Source organism: Schistocerca gregaria, chromosome 3 (genome assembly GCF_023897955.1).
Source record: "Schistocerca gregaria isolate iqSchGreg1 chromosome 3, iqSchGreg1.2, whole genome shotgun sequence".
In the NCBI taxonomy this organism is placed as follows: domain Eukaryota; kingdom Metazoa; phylum Arthropoda; class Insecta; order Orthoptera; family Acrididae; genus Schistocerca; species Schistocerca gregaria.
The window spans coordinates 318315204-318343095 of NC_064922.1; the positions used below are offsets into that span (position 1 = coordinate 318315204).

Sequence of the window (27892 nt, forward strand, 5' to 3'; positions counted from 1 at the left end):
CTACTAGGGAGAAATCACTTATAGGGTTTCCCAAGGCTCAATCTTAGGTTCCCTATTGTTCCTCATATACGTGAACGATTTTTCATCTAGTATACAAGAAGCACAATTGGTTATTTTTGAATATGATGCTAGTATTATAATCAATGCAAACATACATGAAAACTCAGAAAAAGTAGTAGACAATGTTGTTAAAAGTATCATTGATTTTCTGCATTTCATCTCAACCTTAATTTCAAAAGACACAACATATTCAGTTCTGCACATCTAGGGATACTACACTAATGATGAGTGTAACACATGTTAAGGATATAATAACTAGAATAGAAACTTCAAATTATTTCTTAGGTATATTTAGAATTTGTACTGGAAAAAGCACATTTTGGAGCTCCTGAAACAACTTAATTCAGCCACATTTGCACTTAGTATCATTGCATATCTAGGGGAGTGGCAAACTAGTATATTGACTTATTTTGCGTATTTTCATTCAATAATATCGTATGGAATCATGTTTTGGGTAACTTGTCTTTATGAAAGGAAATCATGCTCCAAGAGTAATATGTGGTGCACATCCACAATCATCTTGTGGAGCTATCTGACAGGATGTGCTTGCCTGACACAGAGCAAAGAGTACCTCAGGTTGTTAAACGAGCATGGGCTGAAAAAATACAATATGAAATTCAGAACTAGTACATTTTTGAGGAAGAGGAAGGATGTTTCTATGATCCTGGGATGGCAAATTAATCATAAGATTGCAACAATTTATTTTTGTTACACCAAATTTCCAAAGCAGTTTTCTTGAAACAAATTTTTCAGCTCGGGATGTGCTCTAGAGGCTCGACACATACTATGTTTTTTTTTAATGAAAGGTAACTAAATTTAGGTAGTCTTACAGATACCTTTTTATTCGAATTAAATTTTTTTTAAACCTTTGAACTTAGTAAAACATGCCAAGAAATTGACATGTTCAACAAATAGCTGCCATTGTTTCGAGGTATTTCTCAAAACCCCATCATGATGATTCCCCAGGTTCATTCTAATTAAGGAATTTTCTATTTTTATGGGTTTCAGAAATAGCCACAAGTCCATTCACTGCTTCACTCAAACGAGAATAGGGCACAACGCTCATACTTTGACAAGGGGTGCAAATGCCATTTTTAATTTTTTAGAAAAAAATCGATCATGCATGGTTGTATAATAAAGTGGAGAAACCCCTATTTTCATAAAAGTAAGCATTCTATTTAAAAAAATATTAATTTCACCCATTTCACATGCCTCTCGATGAGAACCTCCCCTTAACACTATCTCAGTTATCTTGATTCATAAGGCATTTCCATTCCATTAATCAAGCTCACAACAAGGACTTTAATATTACACAAAAGACCTTTGAAGATCCTTTAGAACTGTAATGAGCAATAAGGTGTAGATATAACTGTGTCGCTCATACATTGTGGAAGTAAGTGAATTACCGAAATTCAGCAGATGAAAAAAGAGAAAAGTGAAAAGAGGAGGAAGGTATTTTATGAGTGGAGTGAGGCGGTGTAGCACGAGCCTTTAAACTACTTGCCTCACTTTGTTAATTATTACCACCCTCCTTGTTGACATTGTTTTGTTTCATCACCAATATTATTTAATGATCTGATCAATGAAATTAATTAAGCACAATGGATTGAGACATCACTAGTCGCTCACCAGACATTATATCCTTTGTCAAAATATATTATTGAGTCACTGTAACAAAACAACCGCAAGCTTCGAATAAAACTTAAATCTTGGACTATATTTCCTACATGCAAATAACTATTCAATATTCTTCCAACGCTCTTCAGTACATTAGTTGGCTTTCTGCCTCAAGGAGTTCGGAACCGTCCGTATCTGAAGACACCACATGACGACTACCGCGCTGCCGCGTTCGAAGACTTGCAGCAAAAAAAAACTCATTGTTGAGCCCAGAGATGGCTGCCGCGTCTTGTCACCATCTCCCAGAGGTTGTATTTGCTGTCGTATCGATTGAGGTGCACCAACAGTCACGTCACAAACTTGTTAAGTAACAGAACACTGATTTCAACGTATTTTCACCCTTATTGCTTTAATTTAAGCTATAGTGAATCATCTTATCAGTGACTTTTTGAAGGAGCTGTGATCATACGATGACTAATAGATTTGTTTATCCACAGTCTCCGTAAAAGGAACAACAAGGGCAAAAAAGACGATCACACGTTAGTACTCGGCTGACGTGAAGAAATCTCGGAATCTGATATTGCTTACAAACGTGAGATGTTTGCTGCATGCAGAGACAGGAGTCTTAAAATGCGACGCGGAAATTCATAGATGAAACTCTGAGTGACTGCGGTCTCCGTTGCGCTTTCAAAGATGTTGTAATATCAACTGTCAAAGCAAGTAAACAAATGTTTACGTTTGCGAAACAGTGTTGTTATTGAGTTTTTCTGTGTTGAGTTTTGTGTTTATTATTGCAGTGTTATAGCTTACATAACATTCTTACACGCTAACGAAATGAGTGCTGTTCGCCAGTCTTCATGTGAATGGTGAGGTTATGTGTATAACAGTTTTCCATCCGATAAGCCTGATTCATTTTCCACATTGGCACAACAACACCACCGCTTTATAATATAAATAACAAAGTGCAATTAGTGCTACTGTTGTCAAAAAGTTGTGTGTTATGTTTTTCAAAGCGGCGGTGACATGTGTCATTCGTACTACAAGTACCGGTAAATATATAGCAAATTTTGTCCCCTCTCTCGCATCTAATGACACAAAAAGCTGACAAACATAAAGTAAATATCAACTGGTCTTACCACAATTTATCGATAGTTAATGACGAAATCATTTACAATAGTTATATAAGTGTTCATGAGCAACATGTAATCGGTGGGAAATAAAAAGGCATCAAAACTTTGTTTTTATTATCTTTCTGTTGCGAATATTGCATTGTGCGGTTGTTAGAGTATCTCAACAATTTTACACGAATACAAGCAATGAAAATTTTAAGTTAGACAATAAGAAAAATGTTGATACGCTTATTAACCTATGTTTTGATTAGTTGTCGGCGATGAGGCGCCGTGGTAAGAACACCGGCCTATATAACGTTAGGGAGCTGTGATGATCAAATTCCCGTTTGATCAAAATTATATGGATTTTTCATGATTTCGTTGGTTCATTTGAAGCTTTCGCCGGAAGCCCTTGGCCAGTTTACAGCCTCATCCTTGGCCAGTACATATGCTCTGTCTTAACGATCTCTTCTTCAACTGGGCATTATACCATGTTTTACTGGCCTTCCTAGTTAATTTATATTCGAACAATTAATAAGTCATTTGTATCAGAGTTATTGGTTCAGTATCGTATAAATACTATCCCTTCTAATGCAAGGAAGTATAGTTCAGTGATATACAATGACAGTGATCAGCAGCTGAATACTTTGATATAATTTCAAAGCCTATCTGTTGCTTTTAAATCCAAACATCATGCCCATTACCTGCACACTTTTACATTTCTTAGTCAACTTTTCTTCTAATAATGACTGATATTCAAAACTATTTTGAGAATGGCAAATTAGATGCATACGTCAATGGGATGATGAATGGTGACAGGAAGAGCATCCAGCCACACACTACTACTAACAGCCAAATCCAGATTGACATCCCAATCCCATAATCCCATGGAAACACAGCATAAGGCCAGGAAATAGAAAAGAAGAGGGCAGAATGTCTCATGCCCTTACCAATGGAACCATCTCAGCATTTACCTAACCAACTTAGGGAAACCATAGAAAACCCAAGTCGGGATTGGTGAATGGGCTATGAATCCTGCTCTTCCTCAATGTGAGTCTGGTGCATTACCACTGGCTTAGCCACTTTATTTGCTATATGATTTGAAAAGAAAACAACATGTATCTAATCTGCAAGGATCTTACATCATGCACAAGAAATATAATAATGATATAATAAGAACATGAAACTTTTTTATATTATTATTCTGAAAAATATACACACATGATCACATTATATAACATTTCTGAAAAATATAAACACATGAACACCTACCAACACCATATCCATCACAAATATTCTTGCAGAGATGTATTGCACTGCATTTCAAACAGAGAAAATGGGAAACCGACAAGAGAAACATTTTTGTGCAGTGACAGGCACATCATACATGGTACACCTGGTAACACATTAAAACTTTGGCCTACTTAACAAGAAATTGGGATCTAGTATTTCTGTAAGCTAACATATTCAGTTACACTGTAGAAACATTTTGAATGATAAATGTTTAGTATCTCATGAGCAAAGAATGGCAATTGTGTACATTTTGAATGGATCCACATTATTTCCTGTTCTTGAGAACCTGTCCTTCATATATTCGGTTTATTCAACATATTCAGAAATATTGTTTTTGATATAGAATAACAAACAATAGATGTATAAATTAATAACTTTGTGTCCTCAGAGTTTGATGAAAAGAGACTACTGAGTTCCATATGAACAGCCTTGCAGATTATAAACAACCTTGTTTGTTGTTTTAAAATTCTGAGTGTGTGAAGGGAATATCCTCATAAAAGTAGGCTATTTGAAATATGAAATCAGGGTAGTCAGAAATACATAACTCAAAAATAATCATTGCTTACTCCATCTCCTAGTGTTCACTTGAGGTAAAATACCTGAAATATCTTTTGCTAAACATGTTGGTTTTTCCTTCATGAGTTGCTGGATTCAAATCCTGGTTGACCTTCTATAAGAAACCAAAACAGATTTAATGATTTTGACATCTCTGTAGCCAAATTAATATCATTCATCTGAATACTGTTGGCTGATGGTATATTATGGATGGACTGGAAGGAAAAGATTTAAAATACTTTGGAACTGTAATTGTTAGCATATCACTGTGAATACACTGAGGAAAATGCCTGCAAATCTATGAAGGAGAGTATATGAAGGAGAATAAAAAGGGACTAGGAAAAAATAGTAGGCTAATGTAATGCTCCACATAGATACACTGTTTTTCACTTTCAAGCCTGTCGACATGCTGTGTTGCCAAGAGCAAAGTTTTATCTTAGCTACAGATTAGTTAACATCAATAGATGGCACAGCAGAAGAGTGGCAAGCAGCTTGGAATACAATTTTTCTCAAGGTCTAAATGTTCATTAATTTTTCCAGATGTATGTCCAGTGCTTATAAAATATTGTCAACACTTACTGTTTTCAGTTTGTTAGGAGAGTTACCATAGAGTATTTGGTTGCAGAAAGGATACAAATGTAGAAAAACCTGTACATGTCACACACAGAGATGGAAGAATATTTTAGACTGCTTCCGTCAGCAGAATATCTTAATGCATTAAACAGCCTACAGTTCCGGTGGTAGTCTTGGAGCTCATACTCAAGCTGACCTTGCAGACCTTGTGTTCCATCTTCCTGTTTCAATTGAGCACCCATTTTTCTCATTTAATTTTTTGTCCTTTGATTTTGGTGCTACAGTATTCCAACTGCATCTGACAGATATATTGAGAATGTCCATGTAGTGGAGGATGTGACCTTGTTTTTGACACGAATGCAATCATTCCACTTCATTTTTGTGGGAAATAAAATATGGACTACACTTCTGCCACACTAGCTAATGTGTTGTACTGTGACACAGATTTTTAATATGTACTCTTGGAACTGCGTTAACAGCAGAATGATTCCAGTTTTTGCTGTTGTTGGCAGCTGTTGAAGCAAAGCAAGTTATATTTCATTTACAACAGTTATGAAGAGCAAAAGTACTGCTTTATTCTGCGGAAACAGGATCATGGCTGTGACTCTTCAAGCTTTCATAGTAGATGTGTTCAGTATATGGCTTTTGGGCCTACTGCTAGATCGAAACTTGTAAATCCCACAATATTTCGTTGAAGCAAATGTTCGAGATCATCATGTGGTGGCTGTTGGTTACTGCTGCTGGAATTTGAGATATGTTGGCAGACCTAAGAGCCATGTGTTGGAGCTACATAAATGTATGTAGTCAATTTATTACAGCATTATAAGACAGAAGTTAGCACATTACATAACTACAGTCCCCTTTTTTAATGGATTCTTCCATCACTTTTTGGTAGAACAATTCCATATTTAACAATGAAGAATCCAGGATGGAATGTAACAGTATTATGTAAAGAATAGCTGCTACTCACCATATAGCGGAGATGCTGAGTCACAGGTAGGCACAACAAAAAGACTGTCGGAAAGTGAGCTTTCGGCCAACAAGGCCTTTGTCGGAAACAGACAACATACACACATGCACTCATGCAAATGCAACTCACACACACATGACCAGAGTCTCTGGCAGCTGACGCCAGGCTCAGACTTCACTAAAGATAACTGCATAATCTGCAAAAAGCCTGAGGTTGCATAAATATTGTCCACAAGATCATTGATACACAACACGAACAGCAAGGGTCGCAACACACTTCCCTGGGGCATACCTGAAGTTCTACATCTAAACTCTTCAGACCACCGTGAGGTGCATGGCAGAGGTTACGTCCCATTGTACAAATTATAAGGGTTTCTTCCAGTTCTATTCACATATGAAGTGTGGGAAGACTGATTGTTCGAATGCCTGTGTGCATGCAGTGCTTATTCTGATCTTATTCTTACAATGCCAATGTGAGTAATATGTAGGAGGTTGCAGTATGTTCCATGAGGAATCATTTAAGGCCAGTTTTTGAAACTTTGTCAGTAGACTTTTTTGGGTTAGTTTACAGCTATCTTAAAGAGTTTGCAGTTCAGTTCTTTCAGTATCTCTGATACTGATTAAACAAGCCTGTGACCATCATGCTGCCCTTCTCTGTATACATTTAATATCACGTGTTAGTCCTATCTGGTACAGTCCCACACACTTGAGCAATATTCTGGAACCAGTTGCATGAACGATTTCTAAACAATCTCCTTTGTAGATTTATTGTACATCCCCAATACTCCACCAAAAAACCAAAGTCTACCATCTGCCTTACCCATGGCTGAACCTATGTGATCATTCCATTTCAGATCCCTACAAAGTGTTACACCCAGGTATTTATATGACTTGACCGATTCCAGCAGTGACTCATTGATATTATAGTTACAGGCTACTATGTTTTTTCATTTTGTGAAGTGCAAAATTTTAAATTTCTGAACATTTAAGCAAGTTGCCAATCTGTGCATTACTTTGAAATCTTATCCAGATCTGACTGAATATTAATCCAGTTTCTTTCAGTTACTACTTCATTAATCATAACTGCATCATCTGCAAAAGCCTGATTTTAGTATTAATATTTTCTGCAATGTTGTAAATATACAACATGAATAGCAAGGGCCCCAGCACACTTCCCTGGGACACACCCAAAGTTACTTCTACATCTGATGATGACTGTCCAGCCAAAATAACATGCTGCATCCTCCCTACCAAAAAGTCATCAAGCCAGTCACAAATTTCACTTGATAGCCCATATTATCATACTTTTGACAATAAGCATAGGTGTGGTACTGCATCAGTTGCTTTTTGGAAATCAAGAAATACAGAATCTACCTGATTGCCTTGGTCTAAAGCTTTCAGTATGTTATGTGAGAAAAGTGCAAGTGGGATATCACGTAATGTTTTTGAAGTCCATGCTGGTTGGCATTGAGGAGGCCATTCTGTTCAAGACACCTCATTAAATTTGAGCCCAAAATATGTTTTAAGATTCTACAACAAGTTGATGTCAAGGATATTGGATGGTAGTTTTGTGAATCAATTCTACTACCTTTCTTGTAGACAAGTGTGATGTGCTTTCTTCCAAGAAGTTGGCATGGATTTATTTCACTTTTGCTTTGCTACTCTCAGTTTCAGATCCTGTTTCATTCTCTAGGAAGTGGAACTAACTTTGGTGCCTGTCAATACAACCAGAATTTCTTTGGGTTTTGTGAAAGATCATTTGACTGTATTCTTCTACAGTAGTCACTGTAGGCTACACACATTGTTCTCTTGACAGCCAATTGTATTTCATTCAGCATCAACTTTGTTTTACACCTATTATGCAATAATCTCTGTTTAAAGGTTTCTTTACAGTGACTGTATACCATAGAGGATCCCTCCCATTATGAACTGCTGTGCTGGGTCCATATCTATTCACTGCATTGTCAGCTATCGTTCCTTTACATGCTTCTGCCCAGTGCTAAAAGTTTCAATTTACAGCATTGATTCATCGGCCAACTCCCTTGCTTCTTCATTCCTAGTGTTGAAGTTTTTCACTCAGTCACCCTGAGTATTATTCGGTTGAAAAGATAACAGTGTATTGATTGTTGTTCTGGCCTTGCAGCCTTGGAGCAGAAGAATAGGTGTGAAGCCTGTATCTCACTTCACTGTTTTGTATGCAAATGTCATGACAGGCAGTGTTGTATCTTGATCTCTCTGCTCAACGTCAATGTACATCAAGAATATATCTGCCAATGTCTTATTAAAGCATTGTGCGAGAACCTTCATCTGTGGATGGTAAGCAGTTGTCATACTGTGGGTGATGTCACAATATGAAACTGCCTTTGTTACTAGTCTATTGTGGAAAACTTTCCAACAATCAGAGCATTGAGGGAGCAGGATGGCCCAAATGTTGAACTGATATCTTCTGCAATTAGCCTTGAAATTTCTGGAACTCCAGCAGTTAGCACAGCCTTGGTGACAGCATGGCAAGTGAGGTAATTAGGATAGACTATTGACCATCTATTCCTATTCATGAACTTAAAGAATTTCCGCAAGAGGTTGATTCCAGTTTTGTGGAGTGGCACTGTTGCAGGCGAGTTTGGTACAAAATGCTCCGAAGATAACTCCAGCTGTGCTTTGTTGTTGGAACACTTTGCAGTGCTCACATACTGTCTAAAAGATCCATAAAGACTTAGCCAGTGATACCTGTATCTGTTTCTTTAGTCTTTAAGAACAGATGTCGGAGTGTCTTGTAAAAACTCCAGGATAGCTGGCCATAGCTGAGTTGGAATGACAAGTAACCATTTCTGCCCCATTGGATCATAGTTCCTCATACACAGTGCTCTGTTAATTAATTGGAATTCTCCTTCTGTCAGTTTGTCCACCTTCAAGGCTTCTGTCGTTTCCAGCAGAGCTGGATCATCCCTCTGTTCAGCAGCAGTGTCATTTAATGCAGTGATGATTGAGATTTCATCAATTCCGATGTGTTCTGACAAGGTATGACTTACAATAAAGTTCCCAAATTTACTGCCCTCCAGCAAATTCATCACACTCAGATTATTCTTGTGATCGAGAGCTAATCTCTCTCTCTCTCTCTCTCTCTCTCTCTCTCTCACACACACACACACACACACACACACACACACACACAACACAAAGGAATTATCTGAATGGGACAGAAATCAGTATGTGCGATGTACACATGTACAAACAAATGATGAATACAACAATTTCAGAAAAATATGATGATTTTTTCAAGAGAAAGAGCTTCGCAAACTGAGCAAGTCTGGCCCTTATGCAAGCAGTAATTCGGCTTGCCATTGATCGATAGATGTGTTGGATGTCCTCCAGATGGATATTGTACCCAACTCTGTCCAACTGGCATGTTAGATCATCAATATCCCAAGCTGGTTGGGGATCGGTGCCCATAATGATTCAATCTTTGTCGATTGGGGAGAAATCTGACGACCTCGCTGGCCCAAGTGGGATTTGGTAGTACGAAGATAAGCAATAGAAGCTCTCACCATGTGTAGGTGGGCATTATCTTGCTGAAGAGTAAGTTCATGGTGGCTTTCCATGAAAGGCAACAAAATGGAGTGTAGAATATCACTGACATGCCACTGTGCTGTGTATGATAAATGAAGGGGTCTTGCTATGAAACAAAATAGCACCACAGACCATCACTCATGACTGTCAGGCCATTTGGTGGATGACGATTGGGTTGGTATCCCACTCCTGTCCTGGGCATCTCCAGACTTAGATTTGCTGGCAATTGGGGCTCAATTTAAAGCAGGACTCATCACTGTAGACAATTCTACTCTAGTCAGTGAGATTCCAGACTGACACATTATTGACCTGCTAAATTTGCAAAGCTCTTTCTCTTGAATAAATAATGCAGTGTTTCTGAAATTGTAATAATTTGTTTGTCTGTATGTGTATGTCACATCTACTAGCTTCCATCCCATTCAGATAATTGCTTCATAGTGGTTTTCTTTTATTTTATGTAGAGTGTATTCAGTGTGTCTGAATGTATAACGTATATCGGAAAGACGGATTAGACATCACAGTTGGGGAGTGTTCATTGCAGTTGATGAAAATACTGTCTCCTATGACATCAGTTTTGAGTGTGGCTGTGAAGTTACCTGGACATGTATAATATGTGTAGGTAAAATCAAATTAATTGTTGGATGTTTGTACTGACTGTCCGATTCTGGCATAATAGTTTTAGAGTCTTTCGGAGAAAATCTGTAGCAGATAAATACCCAGATCATGCAGTATTAGTTGGAAGCAACTTTAACCTACTGAGTGTAGACTGGGACATCTATGGATTCATTGTGGGGAGTACAGACAGGCAACCTTGTGAAGTACATTTGGACACATCTTCTGAAATCTGTCTTGAGCAACTAGTTTGACAGCCTGCATGCAATGGAAATATTTTAGACCTTGTTGCTACAAACCTTATCGATGGTGTCACTATAGTGGCAGGGAATAGTGATCATGATGTCATCACAGCAATGGTGGTTATCAAAGTTAATAAATCAATCTGCTAGAAAGAGCAGATAAGCAGTTGTTAGCATCCAACTTAAACAATAAATAGAGATGATCATGAACCATGGACCTTGCCGTTGGTGGGGAGGCTTGCGTGCCTCAGCAATACAGATGGCCGTACCGTAGGTGCAACCACAACTAAGGGGTATCTGTTGAGAGGCCAGACAAACGTGTGGTTCCTGAAGAGGGGCAGCAGCCTTTTCAGTAGTTGCAGGGGCAACAGTCTGGATGATTGACTGATCTGGCCTTGCAACATTAACCAAAACGGCCTTGCTGTGTTGGTACTGCGAACGGCTGAAAGCAAGGGGAAACTACAGCCGTAATTTTTCCCGATGACATGCAGCTTTACTGTACGATTAAATGATGATGGCATCCTCTTGGGTAAAATATTCCGGAGGTAAAATAGTCCCCCATTCGGATCTCCGGGTGGGGACTACTCAGGAGGATGTCGTTATCAGGAGAAAGAAAACTGGCGTTCTACGGATCGGAGCGTGGAATGTCAGATCCCATAATCGGGCAGGTAGGTTAGAAAATTTAAAAAGGGAAACGGGTAGGTTAAAGTTAGATATAGTGGGAATTAGTGAAGTTCGGTGGCTGGAGGAACAAGACTTCTGGTCAGGTGACTACAGGGTTATAAACACAAAATCAAATAGGGGTAATGCAGGAGTAGGTTTAATAATGAATAGGAAAATAGGAATGCGGATAATCTGCTACAAACAGCATAGTGAACGCATTATTGTGGCCAAGATAGATACGAAGCCCACACCTACTACAGTAGTACAAGTTTATATGCCAACTAGCTCTGCAGATGATGAAGAAATTGAAGAAATGTACGATGAAATAAAAGAAATTATTCAGATAGTGAAGGGAGACGAAAATTTAATAGTAATGGGTGACTGGAATTCGAGTGTAGGAAAAGGGAGAGAAGGAAACATAGTAGGTGAATATGGATTGGTGCTAAGAAATGAAAGAGGAAGCCGCCTAGTAGAATTTTGCACAGAGCACAACTTAATCATAGCTAACACTTGGTTTAAGAATCATGAAAGAAGGTTGTATACGTGGAAGAACCCTGGAGATACTAAAAGGTATCAGATAGAGTATATAATGGTAAGACAGAGACTTAGGAACCAGGTTTTAAGTTGTAAGACGTTTCCAGGGGCAGATGTGGACTCTGACCACAATCTATTGGTTATGACCTGTAGATTAAAACTGAAGAAACTGCAAAAATGTGGGAAATTAAGGACATGGGACCTGGATAAACTGAAAGAACCAGAGGTTGTACAGAGTTTCAGGGAGAGCATAAGGGAACAATTGACAGGAATAGGGGAAAGAAATACAGTAGAAGAAGAATGGGTAGCTCTGAGGGATGAAGTAGTGAAGGCAGCAGAGGATAAAGTAGGTACAAAGACGAGGGCTGCTAGAAATCCTTGGGTAACAGAAGAAATATTGAATTTAATTGATGAAAGAAGAAAATATAAAAATGCAGTAAATGAAGCAGGCAAAAAGGAATACAAACGTCTCAAAAATGAGATCGACAGGAAGTGCAAAATGGCTAAACAGGGATGGCTAGAGGACAAATGTAAGGATGTAGAAGCTTATCTCACTAGGGGTAAGCTAGATACTGCCTACAGGAAAATTGAAGAGACCTTTGGAGAGAAGAGAACCACGTGTATGAATATCAAGAGCTCAGATGGCAGCCCAGTTCTAAGCAAAGAAGGGAAGGCAGAAAGGTGGAAGGAGTATATAGAAGGTTTATACAAGGGCGATGTACTTGAGGACAATATTATGGAAATGGAAGAGGATGTAGATGAAGATGAAATGGGAGATAAGATACTGCGTGAAGAGTTTGACAGAGCACTGAAAGACCTGAGTCGAAACAAGGCCCCCGGAGTAGACAACATTCCATTAGAACTACTGACGGCCTTGGGACAAGCAGTCCTGACAAAACTCTACCAGCTGGTGAGCAAGATGTATGAGACAGGCGAAATACCCTCAGACTTCAAGAAGAATATAATAATTCCAATCCCAAAGAAAGCAGGTGCTGACAGATGTGAAAATTACTGAACTATCAGTTTAATAAGCCACAACTGCAAAATACTAACGCGAATTCTTTACAGATGAATGGAAAACTGGTAGATGCAGACCTCGGGGAGGATCAGTTTGGATTCCGTCGAAATGTTGGAACACGTGAGGCAATACTGACCTTACGACTTATCTTAGAAGAAAGATTAAGAAAAGGCAAACCTATGTTTCTAGCATTTGTAGACTTAGAGAAAGCTTTTGACAATGTTGACTGGAATACTCTTTTTCAAATTCTAAAGGTGGCAGGTGTAAAATACAGGAAGCGAAAGGCTATTTATAATTTGTACAGAAACCAGATGGCAGTCATAAGAGTCGAGGGGCATGAAAGGGAAGCAGTGTTTGGGAAAGGAGTGAGGCAGGGTTGTAGCCTCTCCCCGATGTTATTCAATCTGTATATTGAGCAAGCAGTAAAGGAAACAAAAGAAAAATTTGGAGTAGGTATTAAAATTCATGGAGACGAAGTAAAAACTTTGAGGTTCGCCGATGACATTGTAATTCTGTCAGAGACGGCAAAGGACTTGGAAGAGCAGTTGAACGGAATGGACAGTGTCTTGAAAGGAGGATATAAGATGAACATTAACAAAAGCAAAACGAGGATAATGGAATGTAGTCAAATTAAATCGGGTGATACTGAGGGAATTAGATTAGGAAATGAGACACTTAAAGTAGTAAAGGAGTTTTGCTATTTAGGAAGTAAAATAACTGATGATGGTCGAAGTAGAGAGGATATAAAATGTAGACTGGCAATGGCAAGGAAAGCGTTTCTGAAGAAGAGAAATTTGTTAACATCGAATATAGATTTATGTATCAGGAAGTCGTTTCTGAAAGTATTTGTTTGGAGTGTAGCCATGTATGGAAGTGAAACATGGACGATAACTAGTTTGGACAAGAAGAGAAGCTTTCGAAATGTGGTGCTACAGAAAAATACTGAAGATAAGGTGGATAGATCACGTAACTAATGAGGAGGTATTGAATAGGATTGGGGAGAAGAGAAGTTTGTGGCACAACTTGACTAGAAGAAGGGATCGGTTGGTAGGACATGTTTTGAGGCATCAAGGGATCACAAATTTAGCATTGGAGGACAGCGTGGAGGGTAAAAATCGTAGAGGGAGACCGAGAGATGAGTACACTAAGCAGATTCAGAAGGATGTAGGTTGCAGTAGGTACTGGGAGATGAAGCAGCTTGCACAGGATAGAGTAGCATGGAGAGCTGCATCAAACCAGTCTCAGGACTGAAGACAACAACAACAACAACAACAACATGACTGGAAGTAGAGGAATTACGGGTCAGCATCTCGTGGTCATGCGGTAGCGTTCTTGCTTCCCACTCCCGGGTTCCCGGGTTCGATTCCTTGTAGGCTCAGGGATTTTCTCTGCCTCGTGATGGCTGGGTGTTGTGTGACGTCCTTAGGTTAGTTAGGTTTAAGTAGTTCTAAGTTCTAGGGGACTGATGACCGTAGATGTTAAGTCCCATAGTGCTCAGAGCCAATTATGGGTCAAATTAAATGGATTGTAAATCGCACTCTGGAGAAGTGTGTGCTGAGTAAGTAGATTAAGGAGGGGAAAGACCCATTTTGATATAATAACAGACTTCGGTGACATGGACTGTTGCACTAGTCTTTCAGAAGAGATTGCGCAAAAACAACAGGTGTGTAGGTGTAAAAATATCAATGTGCGAAGCATGCAACAACTACTGCTGCCATACCTTAGCGGAAGATCTAACCGAAACTTGTGGTCCTACATTAAATTGCTAAGCATATCAAAGGCTTTTGTCCAGTCACTCATGGACCGTTATGATGTAGCAATAGAAGATAGCAAAAGGAAAGCTGAAGTTTAAAATTTTGTATTTAAGATATCATTCATGCAGGAGGATTGTACAAACATACTGCCATTTGACCACCGCACAGACTCCCATATGGAGGACATAGTGCTAGTCACACCTGGTGCAGAGAAGCAATTGATAAAATTGAAAAAAAGCCACCATATCTCGATGGAATCTCAGTTTAGTTGTGCAAGGGGCACTCCACGGCATTGGGCCCTTAATTAGCTTGCTTTTATTGGCACTCTCTTGCCCAGCACAAAGCCCCAAGTGACTGGAAAAAAGTGCAGATTACACATGCATACAAGAAGGGATGCAAGAACTGATCCACAGAATTACAGACCAATTTCCTTTACAGTGATTTGCACCAGAATTCTTGAACATATTCTCATTTCAAATATAATAAAGTTCCTTGAGACAGGAAAGATCCTGTCCATAAACCAGCACAGTTTTCGAAAGTGTCACTCACGCAACACTCAGCTTGCCCTATTGTCACATGATAACCTGCAAACCATAGCTGAAAGGCAACAGGCAGATTCCATACTCCTAGATTTCAGAAAAGGGTTTGACAGGGTGCCACACTACAGACTGTTAGTGAAGGTACGAATACACACAATAATTTCCAGATATGAGAATGGCTCAAAGAATTCTTAAGTAATAGGATCCAGCACATTGTCCTCGATGGTGAGTGTCCTTTAGAGAAAAGGGTAACAAGTGTAATACTCGAGGGAAGTTTGATGGGACTGCTACTATTCTCTCTCTCTCTCTCTCTCTCTCTCTCTCTCTCTCTTGATGATGATGTAAATAAAATAGAAAGAAACTTCCACATGGGAAATATATATTAAAAACAAAGATTCCAAGACTTACCAAGCGGGAAAGCGCCAGTAGATAGGCACAATAAATAAAACACACAAACACACACACAGAATTTCTAGCTTTTGCAACCGACGGTTGCTTCTTCAGGAAAGAGGGAAGGAGAGGGAAAGACGAAAGGATGTGGGTTTTAAGGGAGAGGGTAAGGAGTCATTCCAATCCCGGGAGCAGAAAGACTTACCTTAGGGGGAAAAAAGGACAGGTGTACACTCGCACACACACACACACACACACACACACACACACACACACACACACACATCCATCCGCACATACACAGACACAAGCAGACATTTGCCTTTACAAATGTTATTGTTGTACTTGGTGACATTCGGCAACTCACGATTCGATACCCTCAGCCAATCAGCCAGCACGTGTGAATTATGTCATATTCTGGTTACTATAAGTCAGCAATGAGGAAAAAGATCAACTTTGTCTTATGGACGTGAAACTCATGCAACCCATGGAGCAGTAACTGGCAGCAGCAAACCAACCTGTTACGTCAGGAAATTCAGGTTTTGTCACAGAGTTGATAACCTGTTCAGGCTGTGATTGCTTCCCAGATAGAGCCCCACCCATCCTCGTTCCCACTGTTTAATGCCAGCAAAGAAGATTAGGATACATATTTGCAGCAGCTGAAGCATCACTTCACCACTTTTAGAGTTTTTGATGATGCTCTTTAATGGTCACTCTTTCTTTCTTGGTCTCCCACAGAGACATTTTTCTTACTAAAGAAGTTGGCTCCCCTCTCAAATCCAGTTGTACTCACATTTGGGGAGATGAGTTCATTGCTGTTGAACTATTATGCAAAATGATTCCATGTGGTCACATTGCGCCCTGAGTTACACAACCAACCTGGTCAGTGTTATTGCTTGTATGTGATGGATTTGCAAGGACTGAATCGACCGTGTGATTTCACATGCACAAACACATTGTGCAAAGCCTTATGCAGATTCCTTGATTTGAGATGGGGTGGTCTAATTGGAACCTGATCTGGAAGCATGCATGGCGCCCTCAAGCTGGACAATGCTTCCTTGGATTATATTTTGAAAATCATGTTCTTTCTCGAGATCACACAGGTACCAAATGAAAGTCTTATGGCTCATCCCCTCCGGCAAGGGGTCGGAATTCTTGTAAGTCCTTTCTCTGATGGTGTTATCCACTTTTGAATACCTCTATGATATTGCACTGCTGAAACCTGCGCGACCATCTTGCCAGTCAACCCAACGGATCCATCTGACTAGTCAGCCAGAAGGGAGAATGGTGGTCTGTCATGACTATAATGGTTTGCCAAATAAAACAGCTGGAACTTGATGGCTCAAACATCTGCAAGGCACTCTTTTCTCTGTTGTGGAGTAATTTATCTTGGGCTTGGAGAGTAGTACTCTGGAAGCATAAGCTAGCACCTTTTTGGCACCTTGTTGATTGTGTACTACTACTACTCTATTCCAAAACCATTAGCATCAGTGTGAAGATCATTCTCAGTATACTTGTACAGTGCTAGATCTGGAGACTATGTTAGGGCCTCATTAAGGACAACGAAAGGTCTTGTATGCTGCTTGTTTCAGGAAAATTTGGGGCCTCCGTGCAGTAGTTCTTGCAGTGGAAGTGCCTCATTAAAGAAGTCCTTTATGAGTCAACGGTAGTATGAGCACATTCTGAGAGTACTTTGCTTATCACAGTTGTGTTGAAAAATTGGAAAATCGGTGACTGCTCATATTTTCTCTAGGTCGAAATGAACTCCATCGCCATTGACTAGGTGCACCAAGATTTTTATTTCTTGGGTGATAAGATGCACTTTTTCAGATTCACGTAGAGGTCTACAGAATGAACACACTTCAGTACCAGTGTCAGGTGGCTAGCTGTTTTTCAGATGTATTTAAAAAAATAACAATTTTGTACAAATGCCAAAGACACATTGTCCATTTAAGGTGTTAAAGCAAGTTATCCATCATATGTTTGATGGTGGCTGGAGCATTGCTCAGTTCAACTTTGAAATCATAGAGACCATCAGGAACTATGAAGGCAGTCTTTTCTCAGCCACACCAACCTCAATTTGCCAGTATCCCGGCTGCATGTCTGTAGTTGATAAATGCTTCGCTCCTTTCAACCAGTCTAAGGTGTCATCAGTGCATGGCAGTGGGTAGACTTTTTCTTTGTGATTTTGTTCAGTCATTGATACACAATGCAGAAACACAATATGCTATTTTTTTTCTTTCTAAGGACCACAGGGGAAGACCAAGGACTCTCTGAACATTCAGTGATTGTCATCTTGCAGCATCTTCTCCATTTACTTCTGGATTATTCGTTATTCAGCCAGTGACACCCTGTATGTGTGCTGGCTAATTGGTGGATGATCCCCATTGTTGACTTGGTGTTTTAACTTGGATGCTTGGCCTGTTTTATCCACTCTTGATTTAAAAGTATCTTAAAATGGATGCAGAACAGCTGTCACTCGTGACATTATTCCTTGGTCAGGCCAGACCCTATCAGCAGTTCATACTACCTTCCTCCACTGCATTGTATTTAATTCTTTGTTAACAACACCAAGCTACCCTCCAAGGACTTGCTGGACTTATTCAGTGTGCATAACTTTAGGGATGAGTAGATGCTTCTTGATGCAATTAATGATTCAAAGTTCTCCGTGTCCACCTACAATGTTTTCAATCATTGCTGGCATGTAGATTTGTTTTGTGAGCCTAAGTAACTTCTTGCAATCGACAAGATCTTCATATTTTAACTGAACATATTGATTTCTGACTGGAACTCAGCTCGTTGATAATTATGGAATAATATCTTCAGTGGCAAACAACTGTTCAAAGGAACCTTTGTTATGTTTGATTGTTGGAAAAGCGTCGTAAGTCTGGAACTCTGATTTTAATTGCTTTTGTACCAAGGAGTATAGTCTTTTTTAGCCGATGATTATAAGATAGGGAAAAGGAAGCCTCCAAGTTGACTTGCACCCAACCATGTCAGCCGTTGATGATGATGTCCGTGATATATCTTGACATTTTTATGACTGTCATCCACGGACAATTTGCATCTATGAGGAGTTCAGTGCAATAGATGTTTGTCGCACTTGGTTTCCTGAAATTAGCGGCTGGACGAGTGGCAGGTACCTCTGTTGGACAACTGGAAACTGCTATGGGATGTTGAGGATTGATTTCATTCAGTGCATGGTGATGGGCTTCATCTCATAGATCAACTGTTGTTGACTGTAGCTGGCTGGCATGAATAGAACTGTTGTGATGGTCGATGTCTGGTGATGTATTAGTTGTCAAAAACTTGCTTTCTTTCTTTACAGTTGCATAGAACATGATCTGGGCATTCACAGTGAACACAGTGGTGTATTGTCCTCTGCCCTGTAAATGTCTCTTCTTCTGCGGGGCATTGTAGTTGACGGAGGAGTCAGTTGTAGCCACATTGGTTGGATGTTGTGTTGTCGTTTGATGGCTCCGGCATAAGTCTGAGTTGTCTAAGTCTGTTCTTCCTGATGCATTCGGCTGGTGGCGGTGATTAGTGCTAAAGACTGATACCTATTTTCTTCAACATTATATTCCAATTGACATTCAAGGCCGTTATCTCTTGTGTACTCAGTCCAACATTTTTGGCTGCCATACACTGCTGCATGTCTTCCCTTACTAGCTGTGTATGAGAGAAGCGAGCTCATGGTGATCTTCCACAACTGCCATAAGAACTACATTTAGCAGTCGGTCATACATCTTTCATCTTATTCTTCTCTCTTTTATTGCCTCAATTCATTAGCACTATTTTATAAAGTCCTCGTTGTCGTGATGCCCTTTACCAGAAGAGTTTGATTTATGTTTTCTGCAACTCTTTTCATCAGGTGTGAGATTTTCTTGGCTTTTGTCATGTTAGAATTCACAATGTGACAAATAGCCAAACATTTTGCCCTGTTGTTTTTGTTGTGTTGTTGTTGTTGTCTTCAGTCCTGAGACTGGTTTGATGCAGCTCTCCATGCTACTCTATCCTGTGCAAGCTGCTTCATCTCCCAGTACCTACTGCAACCTACATCCTTCTGAATCTGCTTAGTGTACTCATCTCTCGGTCTCCTTCTACGATTTTTACCCTCCACGCTGCCCTCCAATGCTAAATTTGTGATCCCTTGATGCCTCAAAACATGTCCTACCAACCGATCCCTTCTTCTAGTCAAGTTCTGCCAGAAGCTCCTCTTCTCCCCAATTCTATTCAATAAATTTTCTCCTGTCCAATCAAAAATACACATTTGCCAAACACATAATGTCATACTATCTGTTGTATTTTGTAACTGTCTCAGATACCTTCAGCTATTTTGATGGGTCCTGACCACTGTCTCTGGAAAATGCTGATTAATGCCTGATGTGCAACTGACCTAATGCTGTTGTGGAATCCATCTGTCTCCTGAATATCCAGGTCTTAGGAATGGTGTACTGCTGGTATTTTGATTTCTATCCACATTCACAATGTTTCTTATGTTACTAATTGGAACGACAGTGATGTAGTTGTTTTGAAGGAACAGGTATCTCTACCAAACAGTGTTGTGCTTAATCACAATAAGTCCAAATCTAAATACAGGGATGTCAGTGAAGTTCAGTGTTTAGTATTAAAAACACATTTATCACTGACATCAATTTACAGCCGTAACAGAACTTACCTCCTAGACTCCGAGTGCAGCTATTTATACAATCATCGAATATTATGGAATATTAAAACAGGAGAAACATAGATATTTAAAGAACCTGCCAGAAACAGTAAATTCCAAACAAAAAATATTTTCCAATGATTAGATTTGAACTGGTGACCAACAGCGCATCAGCTAGCAACAGTAACCAGTACACCACACTGCATGCACCACAGCTTGTAGCAATATTCATTTATTCTATGCTATTACATTCCTCTTTCTGTCCCTCTTAGTTTCTCAGACAAATGTATGCAAAAGAATAGTGTCACTCAAGAAACTTTGATTAGTTACATGCATTGTTATTGTTATTAAGATATAAAGTTCATCAGAGATGAACCACTAATGTCTCATTACTTCTTGATGATTTCCCAAATAACTGCTCATCCTTTACACTGACAACTGTATGCCACAAAGAACTATTGATGCTACAGTTATGTTAATAGGGGAATGGAGGATTAAGTTTCAACTTTCACATCAAATTACATCAACTTTCACAACAAGTCGTAGCTTATTTAAAAGTTTTAACTAACTAGAATTTAAATTATTAAAACTATTATAAGTCTTAGAAATCCAGTGAGTTATGTGAGTTTCATTTCCAGTAAATTGTTTTCCTTGCTACTAAGTAAACTGGAGATTTCCAGAATTCTTAAGAATCATACAACATGGAACTAAGGGAGGGTAGCCATCTATTTCCATTTTCATTCACAAGGAGTTTATTCATGCTAATTGGGGTTAAGATGTGCTGCACTTAGAAGGCTACACTGTGGCTCCTTGCAGCCAAGGGTTTATCAGTCACAAATTAGTTTAAACTATATATTGGAGCACAATGAGTTGCTGTTTCAGATGATCTTTTGGGTGAAGCCTAATTAGTATGCAATATCTGATACACCTACAATATCTCAGTTGTACTGGTCACACTCAGATTTGTGGAACTGTCATTCACATAACTACCATTTTTTGTAGAGCTGAAATGGAGCCTGTGATATTAATCAGAGATTTCCAGTGGGGTATGTGAAATGCTGACTGATTTCAGAAGAAATTTGTTGTAATCAAAAGGAATGCAGACACTTATGAGAAGGGTGAATCAGTAATAAGTATCATATGTGCTCAGGTGATCGGAGGCCAAATCGCGACTCGTTGGTGAACAACACTTGAGCCCATCGTGCTGTCCAGCCAAGATGTTCCCTTGTGAAATGTAGTGAACTGTGCAGTTCTCTCTGGAGAGCTCCGGACCTGTAGCAGGTCTTCTGAGCTGAAAATTGGCTTCTTCCAGTCTTCTTCAAATGGTTCTCTCACCAACATTGACCCCTCAGAACTTGTGGAGTCAATTTCGTGCTTCAGTAGCAGTGGTGTGATGGCTGCGGAAAATTTGAAATTGTAAGACTCAGTCATCTCTATCCAATGTTGTTTTTCTTGGGGCTGTTCCACATCTCTTTGCAAAGCCTCCAGTTTCCCTGTACCTTTATACAGTCCTGGAAATCATGAAAGGTGTAGTCCACAACCTTTCTGCAACATAATGCATGCTGCGGCAATCTTTCACCAAAGCAATAGCTTTCGCAACTTGGTCAGGGCTTTTAACAGCATGTTTACTCCAGAAAGCTGATAACAACTATCACAGAAAGATCCTACAGACATACATGATTGAAAGGGGAAAAATTCAGGGCACAACAGCAAACACTACAAGAGCAGGAAAACATTCGCTCATATTCAATTATGTGTTTTTTCCAAGTTGTGCAGGAAACAATTGAGGCTAATGGAATAAACAATCAACACCTCATTGTTTACTCACAAAGAAATGCTAATAACATACCCTGTCTCAAAAAATTGTTTTAAGTGCTTCACATTGATTAAATAGAAAATTACACAATGATTACTCATCATTTATTGGGTGTTGTGTTTTTCATGCAGTCAGTTTAATATGGACCAAGCGAGGTGGCGCAGTGGCTAGACACTGGACTCGCATTCGGGAGGACGACGCTTCAATCCCGCGTCTGGCCATCCTGATTTAGGTTTTCCGTGATTTCCCTAAATCTCTCCAGGCGAATGCCGGGATGGTTCCTTTCAAAGGGCATGGCCGACTTCCTTCCCTGTCCTTCCCTAATCCGATGAGACCAATGACCTCGCTGTCTGGTCTCCTTCCCCAAACAACCAAGTTTAATATGACTTATTTCTGGTAGCCTGAGGTACTTCATCTAAAAAAGTGACATTCCTCATAAATATCTAGCACATGTAATTCCTTATACAAGCACAAAGACTTAGAGAGGTTAGCTGGCACCCTAAAATCTAAAACTCTCCATAATGGCATCTCATTATGTCTGAGGAGAGAGAAGCAGCTCAGTGGTTACCCGGCTACTTCAGTAATCCAGATCAACTGTAGTTAAAGTAATGTTGTAATATATCAGGATAACATGTTAAGCTTTTGCAGCCTTAGTGGGAGCCTGAGAATGTTACAGAAGTACACAACAACTTGAAGGGAAACACTGGACTGTTAGAGATACTGCCTAAACCCTTAATTTCAACACGTTTCCATTGACAACTAGCTTATTAAGACTAATTTTATTCACTTCTAAGTAAGGATTTACATTTATAGTACAATGTATGTTTCAACCATAAAAAGTGATTGCTCACAATTATTGATACATCAGTATAGTTACAGTACAAGCTACCATATGGTGTGTTCATGCAAAGCCCAAGCTACTTGTTGCACACATGGTAAGGCTGGTTGTAAAGTACACAGCAGTTCATCACTGCAGATGATTCAGGGACCCACTTAGTAGTTTGAAGCTGGTGGAGTACACTGTTTACTGAAGAGAGAAAATAATAAATAAAATTTTGTGGTGACTCAAAATGACCAAAGCTCCAAATCAATAGTGTGAATGTCGTGTATGAACTCTGTGGCAAACACTGTACAGCCTTTGGTGTTGGTATGAGTACCAACCAACCATCTACCAGGATGAATGACCTTGCCTGACTGTTTTCAAGAACGTAGTTGACCACCCAGTGGCACAACAGGCAGCTGAGCACAACACACTCAATTTCAGTGGCTGCTTCACAACATGAGCCTTCTGTATCTTCTCTTCCACCATAAGCTTTTTTGAACTGCAAAGGTGGGAGTTATCCTTATAACACATTCTCCTCTCCTGAAATTATTCCCTCCTCAAACTACAGTAACCTACTGTCCCCACATCCTCCATCCAACAGTTTCTGCCCCCTCTGTCCTATTATGTCCTCTCTATTGACATCTTCTCACCCTCATTGTGTGCTGCCCTCTTCCGATGCAGCTACCTATCTTTGCCCTTCCCTGTTGTCCTTATTTTCCACTACCCGTTCCATACCTCTCCCCTGCTCCCATCCCCCTTCCCCATAGACTCCCAATGCTGTGCCTGGTGGCAGTCTTGTCATGTCTCCATCTAGTACCTGCACGCTCTGCCAGACTGCATTCTTATCTCCCTCCCCCCTCCCCACCTGTACCCTGCTATCATTTCCCCTTGCCCACTCCCTCCACATTGCTGCTTTCATTCAAGGTGACAATTGCATTCTGGTCTGAGCTGCCAGAGATGGCAGTCATACGTGCATTAGGTGTGCTTACTTGTGTGAATGGAAGTGTGCAAGTTTCCTTTTCTGAAGAAGGCTTTCTCCGAGAGCTAATGTGTAACAGTTTTTTCCTTGTGTCCATCTGCAACTCAACGAGTCATCTTTATGATGAGTGACAATATATTCTTTTCCCTATTTTGTTTATATTCTGACCAGGAGTTTCTATTGTGTAAAGCTAAGGTACAGTTGTGCTCAAGCTGTTGGTTGCTTTGAGCACTTCAGTCCTTTACACGGCATTGTCCTGTTGTAGGTGATTTGCCCTTGTCTTCCTCTACCTTTAAACTGATGTTCCTGGTCTGGACATTTATAGGACCACCTTAGTATAATGTGGACTCTGAACTATGGTGCAATGTGACATTTCTCGCAAATCATCACCTGAGATGAAAGAAGTTCTTTGGCTAACTGGGATCACACCTTGGAACTTTAGATCTATCATGCTTCACAGCTGTAAATTGTGTTCATTTTTTAGTTTTATGTATCGTCTTCATCACAGTCACTAAAATGCATGGAAAAATACAAAAACTTTTCATGTGAAGGGGATACAGGTTTACATACTTGCTCCCCATATGCTAATTTGGCGTTTTTCGTGGTTTTCCCAAAATGCATATGTGTTTCCATGTGGTAGCAGCAGCAGCAAATAGTTTTTGTACATTTGTAGTGCTTTTAATTTCTTTACTTGCTTTTTGTATTTGCCAGAGCTCTGACATAGTAGTGTTTCAATTTCACTATTAGTGCCACTGTCAGTGCCATCTGACTATTCTCACTCACAAAATCTCTGCACAGCAGTCAGTTGTCAATGACATTCTGAGGATTGATTGGGGCTCTATGATGTGCTGCCTGGTTAAGAGTCTAAACAAGAAGCTTTGTGAGTTCTGTGAGGAGATAGCTGTAGATTTCTACAGCTACACAATGGAGACTTGTAAAGTCACACTGGATATGTCAGAAACAGCCACTCAAGTCATGGAGTATGTTCAGATTGGATTTGTGGGATTTTTCAATTACACAGAACTCCAAGACCTTTGAGTAGAAATGTAGTGTCATATAAAGCAATTATTCCAACAAGCTGGATCAAATGTCTGAAGGGTTAGACTGTTAAAATATTTTTAACTGCCAGCAAAATTCCGAAGCTCACACTTCACCCAGAAAGTGGTTGCCCTCACATCATATTATGAGCTAATAGTTAATTGAAACCTGAAGTAGAGATTAAGAAAAATTTTGGACACATGAGAGGAGAAGTGTGTATAGCAACAAGCAAAAACAATAAGTCTAGTGAAGTCCAAAATGAATCCCACTGCAAACTAATATGGATGAGAGTAACTGTGGTTGGTTCACTTAGATTAATAACTGAACCTTTTTACCAACCATAAGATTTAAATACATCAGTCAGAGAGAAATTCCAATAGAGCCTAAACTCGATAGCACCAGATCCTAAGGAATTCTATTTAGATTTGACACTGAATACACTGCAGAATTGGCCCCTTTCATAGCTCATATTTGTCAAGAATTCCTTGCCCAGTGAATAGCCTGCATAACTGGATAAGAGTGTAGGTTGTTTCTGTATATAAAAAGTATGTAAGATACAATGCACAGAATTACAGACCACTATCACTGATGTCCATTTGTTGCAAGATCCTAGAGCATATGCTACACTTAAACATCATCACTTTCATGGAAGAGTATGATCTTCTCACAAAGAATCAGTGCAGATTCAGGAAAAAACAGCTCATCTGAACCACAGCTTGCTTTTGTCATTTGCAACATTTTACAGACAGGAGATGCAGCTGGACACTAGATTTATAAAAGATGTCTGATATTATACATCATCATCCACTAATACTATGGGGTATCCCCACAGATATCTGATTGGCTCAACAAATATTTGACTAACAGAATGTACTATGTTATGTTACACAGCGAATGATCTAAAGATATGAAAGTAAATCAGTGGTCCACCAAGGAAATGAATGGGACAGTTAGTGTTCATAGCATACATAAATAGTTTGTCAGATAGAATCAGCAGCACTGTAACATAGTTCATGAAAAATTCTGTTGCCTAAAGGTGAGTATCATTGTTGCGCAGTTATGGTCAGACATAAGAAATGCAGAAATACTTGTAAAAATATCCACTTGACGTAATGAGTGGCAGCTCTCTTTAAATATACATGAACACAAGATAATGCCTGTAACAAAGAGAAGGGGCTCAACATTACCTGATTACAAGATTAATAATTAACATCTTAAGCACGTCACATCACATAAGTATTTAGGGCTAATAATAAGAAGCAATATGAACTGCAACTATGAGTTAAATCACTATTAGGGGAGGCAAATGATATACACAGATTTGTTGGAAGGATTCAAGGAAAATGTAATACATTTGCAGGGTGGGGCAAATAATAGTGGTCAAGAGAACAAAGTTCCAGGGTACAAAGAATGCAGTAGAGGAAAGGAAATATAGTTCTAACCTGACATTAGCATATGTTGAAAGTGGCCATTATTTATCTTTGGGCACTTTTGGGCCTTGGTTAGCAAGTTGCTGAAGACGGATCGAATCTGGACTGTTGAAATTGCTGCAGTCTCATCCGAAATGTTCAGCTGCAGTTCATGAAGACTATGATGGTTGTTGTGATACACCTTGAACTTGAGGGCTCCCCACACAAAGTAATCACACACTGACAGAGCAGGTGACATGATTGGTCAGCTTGGTCTGCAACCAGACTGACTTCCGTTAACATTTCTGTCAGGTATGAAGATTGTGTAACTGCTTCAATTCTGCCAGTACCTCGTCTCCTACCTTCCAAACTTCACAGAAGTGAAGCTGTGAGGATGGGTTGTGAGTTGTGCTTGGGTAGCTCAGACGGTAGAGCACTTGCCTGCGAAAGGCGAAGGTCCCGAGCTCAAGTCTCGGTCCAGCACACCGTTTTAATCTGCCAGGAAGTTTGATGTAGTTCTTATGAAAGCCTGTTGAGTAAATTTTGTAGAACCTGTATAAGAAAAAGTATGTGTGACCACTGCTGTTGTTGTTGTATGTCTTGGATAGGGATCACGAGGATAAGGCAAGAGATAAGAGTACATAAGGATAAACAAACAGTTTTCCATTGATCAGTATGCTAATGGAATAAGAAATGATATTGACAATATTGGTACAAAGCACCGTGCATTGTACAGTGGCTTGCAGAGTGTATATGTAGATGGAGGTTGTTCCAGATGAATGACATGGTGCATTCATACTTATTTTCCATGGAAGACATTTCCCCCTTTGTTTTTCATTATTAAGATTTGGTAAACCAGTAAATTTTTATGCTGTAAGATTTTTTTTTACTATTGTTGTTGTTTTTGGTCTTGTTGTTTCCATTCTGCAATTTCACAGTGCAGTGTTTGTTCTTGTTTTGATTTTTCTTTTCTTTTTATAAGTTGTGGATACCTTAGACTGTAGTATGTGACCTAGCGTCATTGACATAGAGGCCCAGTTGAATAAAAATTAAAATAGTTCATTACTTGTCTTGCAGGTCATCTCGACCACGTGACTATGCATCAGAATATCAAAAACTGCAAAGTAATTGGGAAGAAGTGACAGATCACCCTCTCAAACCTTTGGTTGTTACTGTGAGTGGATCAAGTGTAATTTTTATACTCATGGAAAGCATGTTCTTTATTTCTAGTCATTTGCCTGTTTCTGTTCAAATTGCTAGCTTTTATTCAGTATGCTATTGTATCTCCTAAGCTGCAGTACAAAGCCATGCAGTGTGTCAGACAGCTAATATTAGATACAAAGCATATGCATTAGAGAATATTTATTCAAGTAAATTATAATATAGAAATTGCTACAGTTAACATTCATTGTGTACTGGAACAAAAAGCAACAAATAACACAAATTAGTTAACTTATCATTGTTGGGACTAAACAGCTATCCACTCTTGCAATGAATTAGAAGTACATAACAATATTCTGACTAATTTGCAAAGTAAAAACCCTCATACACAGGCGGATGAGTCCGTCAACCTGTTCACCGAGCAGGACTGCCCCCACCCGTTCACCTGTCTGTGTAGGCAGTGGGTTCTTGGTCGAGTCCATGGTCTGGCTAAATTGTTTGACTG

At 39.5% G+C, this 27892-nt stretch overlaps 1 protein-coding gene across 2 annotated transcripts in view; it reads left to right on the forward strand.

Annotated features, from left to right (window-relative positions):
- Nucleotides 1-2119: 2119 nt before the first annotated feature.
- Nucleotides 2120-27892, forward strand: part of LOC126354252 (VPS35 endosomal protein-sorting factor-like) — a 110639-nt gene continuing 84866 nt past the window's right edge. Inside the window, exons 1-2 of one of the 2 annotated variants that reach the window (XM_050003769.1) lie at nucleotides 2121-2543; nucleotides 27304-27400. In XM_050003769.1, the coding sequence (XP_049859726.1) occupies nucleotides 2512-2543; nucleotides 27304-27400 (129 nt within the window). In that variant the 5' untranslated portion in view covers nucleotides 2121-2511. Of the gene's footprint in view, nucleotides 2544-27303; nucleotides 27401-27892 lie in introns of both variants that reach the window. The other variant, XM_050003770.1, reaches the window with a different exon arrangement.